Source organism: Podarcis filfolensis (assembly GCF_964270895.1).
Source record: "Podarcis filfolensis genome assembly, chromosome: 4".
NCBI lineage: Eukaryota > Metazoa > Chordata > Lepidosauria > Squamata > Lacertidae > Podarcis > Podarcis filfolensis.
Window position 1 is genome coordinate 70837955 of NC_139607.1, and position 12982 is coordinate 70850936.

The 12982-nt window shown below is 38.3% G+C and overlaps 1 protein-coding gene across 50 annotated transcripts in view; it reads left to right on the forward strand.

Moving 5' to 3' along the window:
* ABI3BP (ABI family member 3 binding protein) overlaps positions 1 to 12982 on the forward strand; it is a 151790-nt gene that overhangs the window by 123413 nt on the left and 15395 nt on the right. For 28 of the 50 annotated variants that reach the window (XM_083611402.1, XM_083611407.1, XM_083611413.1 and 25 more), the window contains 6 exons: positions 270 to 326; positions 1430 to 1498; positions 2297 to 2371; positions 4154 to 4261; positions 7262 to 7372; positions 12060 to 12179. In XM_083611402.1, the coding sequence (XP_083467528.1) occupies positions 270 to 326; positions 1430 to 1498; positions 2297 to 2371; positions 4154 to 4261; positions 7262 to 7372; positions 12060 to 12179 (540 nt within the window). The remainder of the gene's footprint in view (positions 1 to 269; positions 327 to 1429; positions 1499 to 2296; positions 2372 to 4153; positions 4262 to 7261; positions 7373 to 12059; positions 12180 to 12982) is intronic. The other 22 variants (XM_083611435.1, XM_083611414.1, XM_083611438.1 and 19 more) reach the window with 4 other exon arrangements.

Here is a 12982-nt window from a genome sequence, read left to right on the forward strand (position 1 = left end):
CTGTTAATGCTGAATTTTCTCCTGGTCTCAAAATTCCCATCATCTATGAATGCATGACTTTGTAAACGGCTTAAAGGTTTTCTTACAATCAAGCAGTATAAATATGTTGTTAAATGAATAAAAATAAATAATGCCTTCCTACCAGATTCCAGCAACGAGCATTTTAATTTCTGCGCTGCTTTGGAAAAGGGTCTACTTTTTGTTTGAAATCCATAGCATTCCATTTAAAGAAGACACTGTGTACACTAATTCAGATGTTTTCTTTTTAGCCTCATCCAAGCCCTACAGAGGTGTAACAGCAACTGAAAGTCCACATTTGAAAACTGGTAATCTTGTTTATTTGATGCTGTTTCATTTGAAATAATTCAGTATTTTGAGTGTTTGCTAAGCAGCTTCTGAATGTTAACCATGTATTTCCCATTCGTTGTATTATAATAATTCAGTGGTACCTTGGGATGTGAATGGGATCTGTTCCAGAGCCCCGTTCACATCCCGAATGGAACGCAAGATGCAACGGTGCGTCTGCGCGTGCGAGGGTCGCGTTTCGTCACTACCGCGCATGCACGTGACGTCATTTTGAGAGTCTGCGCATGCGCGAGCAGTGAAACCCGGAAGTAACGCACTCCATTACTTCCAGGTTGCCGTGGAGCGCAACTCAAATGCGCTCAGCCCAAAGCACATTCAACTCGAGGTATGACTGTACACACATTTTAACCCTCCAAAAACTACTTTTTAAACATTTGATTGTAACAGAGATAACTCTTCCCTCTTCTTCCTCCATCAACATGCTCAACCTTCTAAGAGCAAGCTCCCAGGTTAGGAGAGGGGTGGCAACTATTTTTCTACTGAAGGCTGCAATCCCCAAATTTGGGGCCTCAAAGATAATCTGTTAGGGGCTGCATGCTGACAATAAAATAAAAGTGGACAAAGCCATTGCTGACAATAAAAATGAAAACAAATAAACCCTTCAACCATTCTATGGGTTTCAGTTTTGGCTATGGAACTGTTGTGCCCCCCGCTCAGCTCCCAAAGTGGGGTTTGCATTATTTTGCCTATACCTTAGCTGCTACATTATAGTACCAGCATTTATGTATCATATAAAATTATGATGAAGACCATTGAATTTATCTTGGTAGGGTGAGTGATGTCTTGAGATAACACCTGAGGTGTTGTTGTTGTTTTTTAAAAAATCAATTGTCAAATGTTGGGATAATTGCTGAAATAGCAGAAATTGTGGATTTGGTTATATAAATGCTTTGTAAGCTTGCATAATCCTCTAAAACAGATTTTAGATAATCCCAGACTTTTTTAACATAACAGATTCCTATTTTTCCTTTAGTTGCAGTACCTGGATCATCTCTTACGCTGCATGTTATCTTTACTGTACTTCATATCCCTGGAAATTAAACTAGTTTTGTTTTCCTTCTAGCAGTACCACATAAAGTATATTTCACTACTGCAAAACCCAAGATGACTGATAAGTCACAGACCAGACCTGGTAATATATTGCTTTTTGAATTTTAAAAAAAGTTAGTCAAATGCTTACAGATCAGTATTGTTACTCATAGCCCAATCTCTAAGCAGTCAGGGATCCCAGCACATACCAGCAATTTTGTTTCCTAAGTTTTGAGGGAAGCACATGTTAAAGTTTATGTCCTAAAAAGCTTTTTGCAGCTTTTCCCAAAGAGTAATATTCCAGTTCAGGCTGTTTACTTTATTAATTGTTGTATTAGGATAGTATTACTTCTTTTATTACTTTGATTTTGCTTAGATGCTAATCACTACAAAAGACTGAAGCATTGTATTGCAATTCTAACCTGCATATTCTGAGATAGTCCAGATATTGGGGCTGAACTCATTTACAAAAAGGTCTAGTCCAATTTTTGGAGGGTCTCCATTGGTAATTTAATTCAATATTAAAATACATAATTTTATCCATACATAATTATTGATTTAATATACATTTAATATATAAAAAATAATCTGTTGTCCAGATTCTTCAAGTAAAATGTTGCCTGGAAAGAACTTGTATTTGCAGTTATCTGTAATTGCATTGTTAGTAATTTTTTGAGAAGCAATGTTGGTGGAGGAACACACATGTATGATCAGTATTTACCTTTCTGATATTTTCTGATAAATTTTATTTTTACATTTTCAGATTTTTACAAAAACAGGGAAACTAACAGCCATAAAACCATAACCTCAGCTCCCTTCTCTGCCTAGAAATAGTCGGAAGTGGAAATAAATGTATCATTACCTTCTATTGATTTTACTTTTCTTTGCAATTTCTTTTCAGTTGTTGGTAAAACAACACCAGCCCCTGGCAGAACAAGAACATCTGGAGGCTTGACGTGGGATAAAGTACCAAAAGGTAACAGAGGTTTTCATTATAATGGTTATTATTGTTAAGGTTTAAGTATAAATATTGTTTGTGCCCAGGATGAGCAACAAAGTATTTATCAGTTGCATATTTAATTTCTTTTGAAAGACATTTAGCACTTCAATTATACATACACTTAAAGGTAAAGGGACCCCTGACCATTCGGCCCAGTCGTGACCAACTCTGGGGTTGCGGCTCTCATCTCGCTTTATTGGCCGAGGGAGCCGGCGTACAGCTTCTGGGTCATGTGGCCAGCATGACTAAGCCACTTCTGGCGAACCAGAGCAGCACACGGAAATGCCGTTTACCTTCCCACCTATTTATCTACTTGCACTTTGACATGCTTTCGAACTGCTAGGTTGGCAGGAGCAGGGACCGAACAACCGGAGCTCACCCCATCGCAGGGATTCAAACCGCCGACCTTCTGATCGGCAAGCCCTAGGCTCTGTGGTTTAACCCACAGCCCCACCCGCATACCTGGGACCAAACTCCACTTAATTCAATGGAATTTACTTCAGAGTAAACATCCTTAGGATTCCATTGTGTTTTGCGTATTTCTGTTTGGGCTTTTTTATTGAACTGCCTACAAAACAGCTGAAAAGGAAGGTAGAAAGGTGATATAATTAATATTTGCATGATGTTTATGCAGCTAAAAGGGTTGTGTATTAGCTGGAATCCTAAACACACATACCAGAGAGAAAGTTTGATTTAAATTATTTTGAAATGGTGTGTTTAGGTTATGGAGGTGTAGCAATAATCTCCAAGTGAATTGTTTTGGATTGAACTGGACTATGGAATGTATTGATCCTGATCCCCAGTACAGTCCTCTGTGCTCTCCCAAAATCTACTTGAGTGGAGGACTGTCAGGAGCAGATTCTGAGGGTGTGCAGGGCTGATGATAAGTGGGGAGGAAAGAAGAAGTTCTGCTGTGCAAGTGGAAAACTCCATGCACAACATTTGGATTCTGCACATTATATGGTGAACTAATAAAGATAATCTGCGTTATGTAGGTCAAGTTTGAGTTTTACAGTTTCTTTCAAACTGTGTTCAGTAAATTATTCCAATCTCTGAAATGTAGTAACTGTTTCTGCTTAACAATTTGGGTAGTGACCTTTATGTAGACTTTTTATGTACTGCTGCCATTCATTAATAACCCTTGCCAATTCAAAGAGTATTTTACCACAAAACATTTTCCAAACAACAAATCAAATACGCAATCACATGAGGCTGCTTATGTTGGTTGAGGCATCAAAGAATTGGATCATTCAGAAGCAATGTGGTTATTAAGTGGTAGGCCAAGAGAAGACAAATTCATAAGTATAATAGACATGACAATTTTATTTTCATGGATTTGGAGGAAGTCAGCTATTCAAACATAGCCTTAGTCAACTCTTGTAGGGACCATACAGTTTTTGTAAGAAATCTCTAATGTTCATAAAGGGTATTAAAATAGTGATAAACCATGTGTTTGAATCCCCCCCCCAATATTTCATCTGGACAATGTCTATAAATGAATTAAATATTTCCTATAATCTGGATTTTCATGTGAGGGTTTAACAGGGAAGGCCAAATGTAGAAATTGTTAAAAGTCCTACACCCACCTCTTAAATTATTAAAATTATGGATTTACAGGAATGAATGTGTAGTATGGTCATTGGATTTTTGACCAGATCCACTGACCTTGGGCATTTCAACAGATGCCTGGAGGAAATCCCTTGTGTTTCTTTGAACATGTGCAATATGACATATGCATTTTTTAATGTTATTTCACAGGCGACAAACTAATAGACCAGGATGCTGCTAGGCTTCTTAGTACAAGCTCTAGTACGGGTTCAAACACATCAGTGCATTCCTCAGTCGCAAGAAAAAAACCAGACCCTGGTAAGTAAATAATCTTCTATTACCATGCCCAGCAACATTTGCTGGAAATAATTTCCCATTTGGCACTCATTAGCTGAGAAGAGTATCTGGGTCCTAAAGTTGGGGGCATTGGATTATCACCCTTTTTATCCCACTGAAGCCTTCAGGAGGGAATGAGTACAAATCAAAGTGCATACAGATTCCTACTAAATTTTTAACTGGAGACCCAATACTAGAAAATGACATAAACACACCTTGTCCAGTCACTCTATGAAGAGAGCACAGGACAAGGAAATGAAATATGTTGTAACTATTCCATGGATGAATTAATAAAAAGTCTCTGTCTTCAAAGCTTGAAGTGTCACTGTTATCCTACACATTATACTGTGCATTAAGCATATTTAAATGATACATTTCCAACGATGCAAAAATGCATTTTGGCTTGGATTTATTTGAGAACTTAAGCAAATGGAGGGCACTTTTGCTTGTATAAAAGGCAATCTCGGGTTCCTGGTGATTTTTTTGCTCCTGCCGCCCAGGTTTCGTCAGAGATTCCTCCAATCCCCAGTAGGGGTGGAAAAGACCATTTGGTTTGTTTAGGATCTTAATGTGAACCTGCCTCCACAGGTTCCAAAATCAAAATACTGAATTCCTTTGAATTTTGCACTTTTCTGAAATTTCTGATGTGGTACTGCAACCAAATAATATGTACAAAAATGAATGAATGTTTATTATTATGGCTAAACAGCCAGCATAGTTGTACAAAAATTGGTAAATTGGGGAAAAGTGCATAAAAATGGATAAGTACCGTATTTTCCTGTGTATAAGACGCCCCTTGTATAAGATGACCCCTATTTTTTTGAGCCCCAAATTAAGAAATAATTAATTGCAACATTCCGTGTATAAGATGACCTCCAATTTTAAACTTAAAAAACAGGGGAAATTACAGTATTTAATTAATTTAATTTATTTTATTTATTAGTCTTACATACATCTCTTCATTATAGGATCTCAGGGCTGTTCACAAGATTGAAATACAAGGTGAAAACAACAAAACAATAACCACCTCTCCCACAAACATATTTAAAAGGCCTGATTGAAGGGAATGTTTTTGCCTGGCACCTAAAGATATATAATGAAGGTGCCAGACAAACCTCCCTAGAGAGAGCATTCCACAAACAAAAATGACATGAAATACATTAAATTAGGGGAAATTGCTTGCAAAAGTGTTACCTTATTTATTTATATTTTTTTAAAAAAATCACAAACTGATGAAAAACTGAAGAATGAGAGAATGAGAGCAACTGGAACTGACAGATGTGTTCATGTCCAGTCTGTAGGAGCTACTTTCTAAGACAGGCATAGGCAAACTCCAGCCCTCCAGATGTTTTGGAACTACAACTCCCATCATCCCTGGCTAACAGGACCAGTGGTCGGGGTGATGGGAATTGTAGTCTCAAAACAATTGGAGGGTTGGAGTTTGCCTATGCCTGTTCTAAGAGATGCCAGGAGCAGCAGAGGAAATGAGGAGGCAAGGAATCCCCATTCCACAAATGGAATGCTGCTCACTGTTTTTAGCACTGAAGGCACTTTTAGCAAGTAGAAAAATTCAGTTAATAAATTAACCGCCCAGTCTTAAACTTAATAACCTGAAAGCAAACCCCACCGAGTCCCAATGGAACTTGCTTTCCAGTAAGTGTGTACACAACTGAAGTTTAAATTACTTTCTATTTAGGGGGGTGTTTGATAGTCATCTTGGGAATGTGTGTGCTCCTGTCGAAAAGAATGTATACATGATAATAATTTGCATTCATCACAGTAGTCCATACTGCTCAGTGCTGCTTTGGCATCTCTGTTTGCTGGCCTTCAATTCATGTACTACAACCTCTCTGAAGCTATGCATGAGCTTGTTATACTGATGTTTTTGAAAGTTTCTCCCTTCAAATTCTATCTAGCATTAATTAAATCTTGGAAAGAATGCATGGAAAGAAAAGCTTTAAAAATATAAACTACAGAATGCTTTTAACCCTGTAAAGGACAGTGGGCTTTAATTTACGTGAACATAAAAGGGCTGGTTACTGCAGTCTTGACACCAAGTTAAATAAGATAACAATTGCAACATTTAACTGATAGGCACCTGGAGCACAAATGGAATTAAATTATCCATCAACTGACTTTTTGTAGTATCCATTATAATAGTTCTGAAATCGGAGTATATCCAGCTAATATTATACAGTCCACCTGCATTGTATCTAGAGAGCCCTTACATTCCAAACCTAGGAATATACCCTGTGTTAGCATGGTCAACTTACTTTTTAAGAGCTGTGTGTCGAGCCTTCCTCCCTTCACTGGCCAACACATGGATGGGTCAAATGCTTTTGGCAGGATCCCTTCCAACTCCGCAATTCTATGATTCTCATAAATTCACAGTGGATTTCTGAAGATCACCGCTCTCCCACTAGGGCCATCATCTGAACTTGATGTGGGAAGAGCTGTGGGTTCTGCTCTAATGTTTGCCCCTCTAGTTTTAGGAGAGATCAGGGATGTCTGATTCTATTCCTTTGACCAATACCAGTGTTATATTAGTGCCCAAATCCCATATTTTTGCATCAGTGGCAATAGCCTTATTGCAAGAAACCAATGGGTGTTGTGCTCACCTTGACCTAACTGGCTTGTCAACGCCACTTAATTCTGTTTTCTATCAATGTAAGTTCATGAAAGAAGGGTTCTCAACTGAACAGGAGGCATACATTTTTATGAACTAGCTTAGCTGCCTTGCTGTGCTGTTGTTTTGGTCTGATGCTGGAAGCATGCATATTTTCATGCAAGAAATGTAAAAGCTCAAAATAACTCCTTTCAGCTATTCCCTGTCTTGTGTTTTGTGTTCTTTTGCAGTTCTTATCGCTGAAGCTCATGCCTTAAAATTTTGCTTGAGAAGTGTAGCTATTAGCCATTTTTCTCTTTCTGATTACGTGGTGTGCGGTTCCTCCGTTAACAGTGGTGTCTTGTAACGTTATACAGTAGCTACACCACCTGACTCTCCGCGACCTCCCTTAGCTCCTGCCAAGCCTACACCAATGCGAAGAAAACCTTTGCCACCAAACACGGTGACCGGTAAACCTGGAGGTTCAGGTATGTTGTCTCATGAGGCAGTTGTTCTACATTCATTCATTCATTATTTTATTTAAGGCACTTATAGACCACTCTTCACTAAATTCAGTTTCAAGGAAGGGTGCAATATATTAAAAACCATGCATAAAACTACATTATAAATTAATATAACCTTCTAAAAATGTTGTTGAAACAAACAACAAATTAGCAAGTCCAGCAAGGGCTGGGCTCATATCCAACAGCAACAATTCATTCAAGCTAAATAAATACCTGGGCAAATAAATGTTTTTGACCATGGGCATAATCCAGAAATCTTGCTTCTTTTTCATATGCTCAAGCACTTGCTTACATCTCATGAGGCTTTTGTCATTTGTTTCTAACAAACTCTGTTTTTCTCAGTGTTGAATCAGTTACAATTACAGACTGTGTCAGAGGTATCCAGACAAGAAGGATTCTTTTGCATTCATTTTGAACTATGATAATGTTTTTACAGCTATCCTGGGAATGATTAAAAGTCCCAGTCTTGATTATAAACCCCAGTTATCCCAAGAAAGGAAAGGAGCTGGTTTTCTAGGTTGATGTTCCGTTGCATACTATAGTACAAGATCTGGGTTCTTTCCAGGTACAGCAGCAATTAAGCCAGAAGATTTACATGATCAACCTTGTCCATGTGTTTGTGATATACACACACCTGCACACACACACAAAACCACCTGGGATATTACCATAGAACATAGTTCAGTGTTCACATGAAGATAAATTGACTGCATTTAGTGGTTCTGATGTATGCATGGAGTTCTAAATGCGCCAGGGCTTTCTTAGTTTCTTCTATGAACATTGCAGAGAACTAACCACATGTGCAGTAGAGAATCTGTATGGAGTCTTCACAACTATAGCATATGTGAAGGGGGTCTTGGATAATGGCATTCCACAAAAATGGTGTTTTAACATGTCCCCAGTTGTTGTTGTTGTTTTTTACATTCTCATTAAATTTCATCTGAATGTAAGATACTAAACTGCTGATACCTTTTTATATTTCCTTTTTTCCTAAAACTGAAGACAGTTTACACATGAACTGGAAGCTACCTGTATAGTAAATTCTAGAGGAGAAAAAGAAAACCTATTAATATGGGAATTTCATACTTTTTTAAGATAGGGTATTTCAAGACTCAGCATAATTTTGTGTAAGGAGGGTTTTTAAATAATAATAATAATAATTATAATTATAGACTTCTTTAATTTTATCTTTCAAACTATCTCATTTTTCTTGCCGGCATTATGTAAAAGTGCTTTGTTTGTGCCCTATGTGACATGATATCATTAATCACTTAAAATGGAAGGAGTAATCAGACATGTTAATAAACTTGCTGCAAGCTTCTGAATGTTTACTGGCAGGGCATAACTGTTAACATATCCCCACATCCATCTCAACAATGAAAAGTGCCAAACAGTTTTTTAAGCAGAACTTCGGTTCTTTTGAGTATACAGGAAAGTACTTGTAATAACAAATAACAAGCAACCTTCTTTGAATTTGCTAAAAGAATTAAGTCTCTCTAGTTTGGATAAATTCTGCCAACATTTCTTCAATGCTCACCAAATTACAGGACAGGAATGACAGTTTGTAATTGTCTCCCATTTTTAATGGGAGGAAGAAATTAGATTTCTCATCATAACTAATCTTATTCCATTGATAATTCAGCACAGAAGTGGGAAAATAAATAAAGGCAAGCCTCAGTGAGGGAAGAGTGCATATATTTCAGTAACCTCTACTTAAGTTTAATTTAATTTTAGTTGCAGTAGGCTATGGAGATGAGGGCATTGTTTCATTTTTTTTAATGAAATATTTATTAGGATTTTTCAAATTCAATACAAAAAAATTAAAAAGAACAAAAAATGCAAAAAAAAAAAAATAAAAAGGAAAAATTTAAAATTTTTAATTTCATATTTTCATTACCATATTTCCCAGACTTCCCCACACCTCCCCTTCTTGCATTCCAATTCAAGTTGTTTGTTCAACAAGTTCCTATCCCCAATTTTTAACCTTTTTATATTTAATTCATTTTTCTTTAACTTATTTTAACTTATAAACATCAATATTTGTACCTCAATACACAAATCTTTTTCCTAAAGTCGACCCTAATTCCATTCCACGAATTTCCCAATTTTCATATTGTTAACCAAACAAAAAAAAATAAGACAGATCATAGTTATACACCCTTTGGATTCTCAAACCCCACCACCCCCTTTCCCGGTTTCGATCCCCAACAAATGTCCAGTCTTAATCTTCTATCAGCCTGGAGATCTCATGTCCGAGGCTCTTAATTCTCTCTCAGTCCCTCTCTGCCGGTTTTTTTGATAGTCCTTAATATTAAACTCCAAATTTCGGAGGAGCTCTGTCTCAATAAGATCCAAATTTCTTCCAGCCAGGCCTCCATACTTAAAAACAAGGTCCAAAAGTCCAATTGTCACCAAGACTCCAGCTTCCACTTTAATCAGATTTGTAATCCATAGATCTTCCGGTCTCCACACAAAGGAATCTCTCCATTCTTCCTTCACCAATTTAAACCAGAATTTCATCATCCAGTACTTATTTTCCTTTGTAATCATCCTGTCAGGCCTTTGGTTTGATTTTTTGTTTCCCTTTTTGAGCATGATGTCAGGCCTCTGGCTCTCTTTTGTCATTTGCAAAGTTACAGCTCCTCCTTCCTTCTCCTCAGGAACAACATATATCTCTTTCTCCACACTTTCAAGATTCTCAAAGTCCTCTTTTTGTCCAGCTGCATGGGCTTCCTGAGTCAAGTCCTTATCAAGTTCCGTAATGTTATTTGCTTTTAAATTCAAGGTTGTTACATTTGTAGACAAAACCTCAATTTGACCTTGTAACTTTCCCAGGAGAACAAATATTCTGTCCAGCCCAGCCTGAATTTTCCCTTTTCCAGCCATTCCCGCAATGTCCCAAATCCTCCTCTAGAGGGATTCAGTAACTTAGTATTCTTTCCAGTCAAAATCCAAAAGTCAGGTTAATTTGTATCAGTTCTTACTTATTTTCAACAAAATATAACCAGATTGCAGCAACTGTATCCAGCAGAAACAGCAGAAACAAAGTTCTCTTTTTCCTTTTTGACAGCTAGATTTAACAGCTGTCAAACTTCTCTATGTCTCCTCAGCAGGCTCTCTCGCGAATCACTCCCTGGTCCGGGGGGGGGGGTGGAACTTCAATTCTCAAAATTAACTCTTATCCTCCAGCACAATTACTTATTGTATCGCCAAATCGTGAAATTGATATCTTTTATCGAAAAGACAATTCTCTCGACTTTAGTTAACTAGTCCTTGCTTTAGATCTTTTACAAGGCGGGGAGGCGGACTTCCTGTTTGCACCTTCCCCGATCGTGCCAAATTCCAAAGAAATTTCCTTAAAAAGTCCAATTTCCGTACTACTCACGGGTTGTTACTTTTAGGGTCTGATTGTTCACAGGAAAAAGTCAGCGCCCTCCGACCATGGCTCGCGGCTTCACTCCCCAGGAGAAGCAGTCGACTCTCAGCACCGCGCCACTCACCCCGTCCCCCGTTCCAAAGCCTTTAAAAAGGCTTCTTCACGGGTCGGGGGGGACGCAAATGGTGCCCGCCGAGTCACCAAGTTCACAGGCTTCCCCGCCTGTGATTTCTAAGGGTCCCCGCGTCGCCGCAGCGGCAAGACCCCGCTCCTGAAGAGCCGATTCCCTCCGGAGCTCGGAGGGAATCCGCCATTAGCCGTTCGCGCTAACCCGGAAGTCCGATGAGGGCATTGTTTCAAAAGCTTCATGGAAAAGATGGGTCCTGAGAGGAAATTCAAAGAATGTTAGAGAGGTGGCATCACACAGGTGTTCTGGAAGGCAATTCAAGGCAGGAGGGACAGCAGCTGAGAAAGGCTTTTGTCCATAGAGGAAGCCAAGCAAAAGACCATGGGCAGAGATACATTGGAATGGAAGAGAACAGACATAGCAGGAATGGTCAGGGAAGGAGTTTGTCTGGATTGAAGAGAAGAAAGGAAGCCAGTTAGGGATTTACAAAAGATATTTTAATTGTTTTCCTCAATCTCCCAGAATGTGGATTGAGATGCACATTAAATATGAAAATTCCACTGAAAGCTATTAAGCATGAATAGACAGCATTTATGCCTGTGTTTATGTCAATTTATGCCTGTGGGCAAACCCACACTATATACTTAAAGCCTATTCGATTCATAATTTAAGCACATGTCTTCCTTCCCAAAGTTCTGGAAACTGGAGCTTCACCCTCCCAAAGCTACCATTTCTAGCACCCTTAATAAACTACAGTTCCCAGGATTCTTTGGGGGTGAAATGTGCTTTGAATATACTTTAATACATGTCTGGATCTCTCTTTTTCTCTCTCTTAGCTGAGCCTGATCCAGTCTACCATTGTTTATCCATTTATCCCTTTCAACACCTAGAGTATGGCACAAATGAACCAAGAAAAAAACCACAGAAAGTTGCATAGATATGCAATATAAAAATGTAAATTTATATCTAAATCATTTTATCACTTGAAGCTGACATAAGAATTCGTATCTGCTTGTACCTCTCTAGAATCAAGCAAGAAGATTACTTAAAAAGTTGAATTTCTTCAATGGGCTGTGAAATGCTTTATTTAGAATCAATGCTACATTAATTCTAAGTGGACATTCAGATTTGTTTCTATTTTCCAATAGGAAATGTCTTGATGCCACGAGCCTCTTCATCTTCCACAGCAAAGCCTACAGGGCCAGCAGCTCATGGGAAAACAAGCTCACATAAAAAACCCCCTACAGCATCATCATCTCCAGATTATAGTAAGAATTTTAGGTGTACATTTGTAGGTTGTTATTGTTGTTGTTGCTGTGGATTAAATTTGTTTACAGCCCGTCATCTGTAGATCACAGGGTAATCACAACATAAAAATACAAGATATATAAAATCTTGTGTACAAAATACATAATAAAAAGAACAAAATAAAACAATGACCCCCTCCCCTAACCACAAACTCTTTTAAAAAGGTATAGGGTGTTAATCAGGCAAAGGCTGATGGTTGAAGAAGAATGTTTTTGCTTGGTGCCTAAAGGTGTATAATGAAAGTGCCAGCTGATCCTCCCTGGGGAGAGCATTCACAAACAGCCACTTCAGAAAAGACCTGTTCTTGTGTCGCCACCCTCCAGATCTTTTGTGGAGGAGGCACACATAGAAAGGCCCCACCTGGTGATCACAGGATCTGGGTAGGTTCATATGGTGAGAGGCAGTTTTCTCTGGCTATTTTATTATGTCAAATTAGCAGCGTAAATCATAGGTTAATATTCCAGCAGCACCAACAGCAGTTTTAGCAGTACAAGTAATGTCACTTCGTTCCAAATATATATCAGACCCTCCAAGTGTCCCTGTTTTCCAGGGACATCCTTGATTTATCTGACTCCCAAGCTGTCTGAAGGCAATCCTGTACAGGGAAGGTTATTTAATGTGTAATGTTTTATCATGTTTATATATATGTTGGAAGCTGCCCAGAGTTGCTGGGGCAACCCAGTCAGATGTGTGGGGTATAAATAATAAAATTATCTTTATGGAATGGGACGTCCCTATTTTCATCGGAGAAATGTCAGAGAGC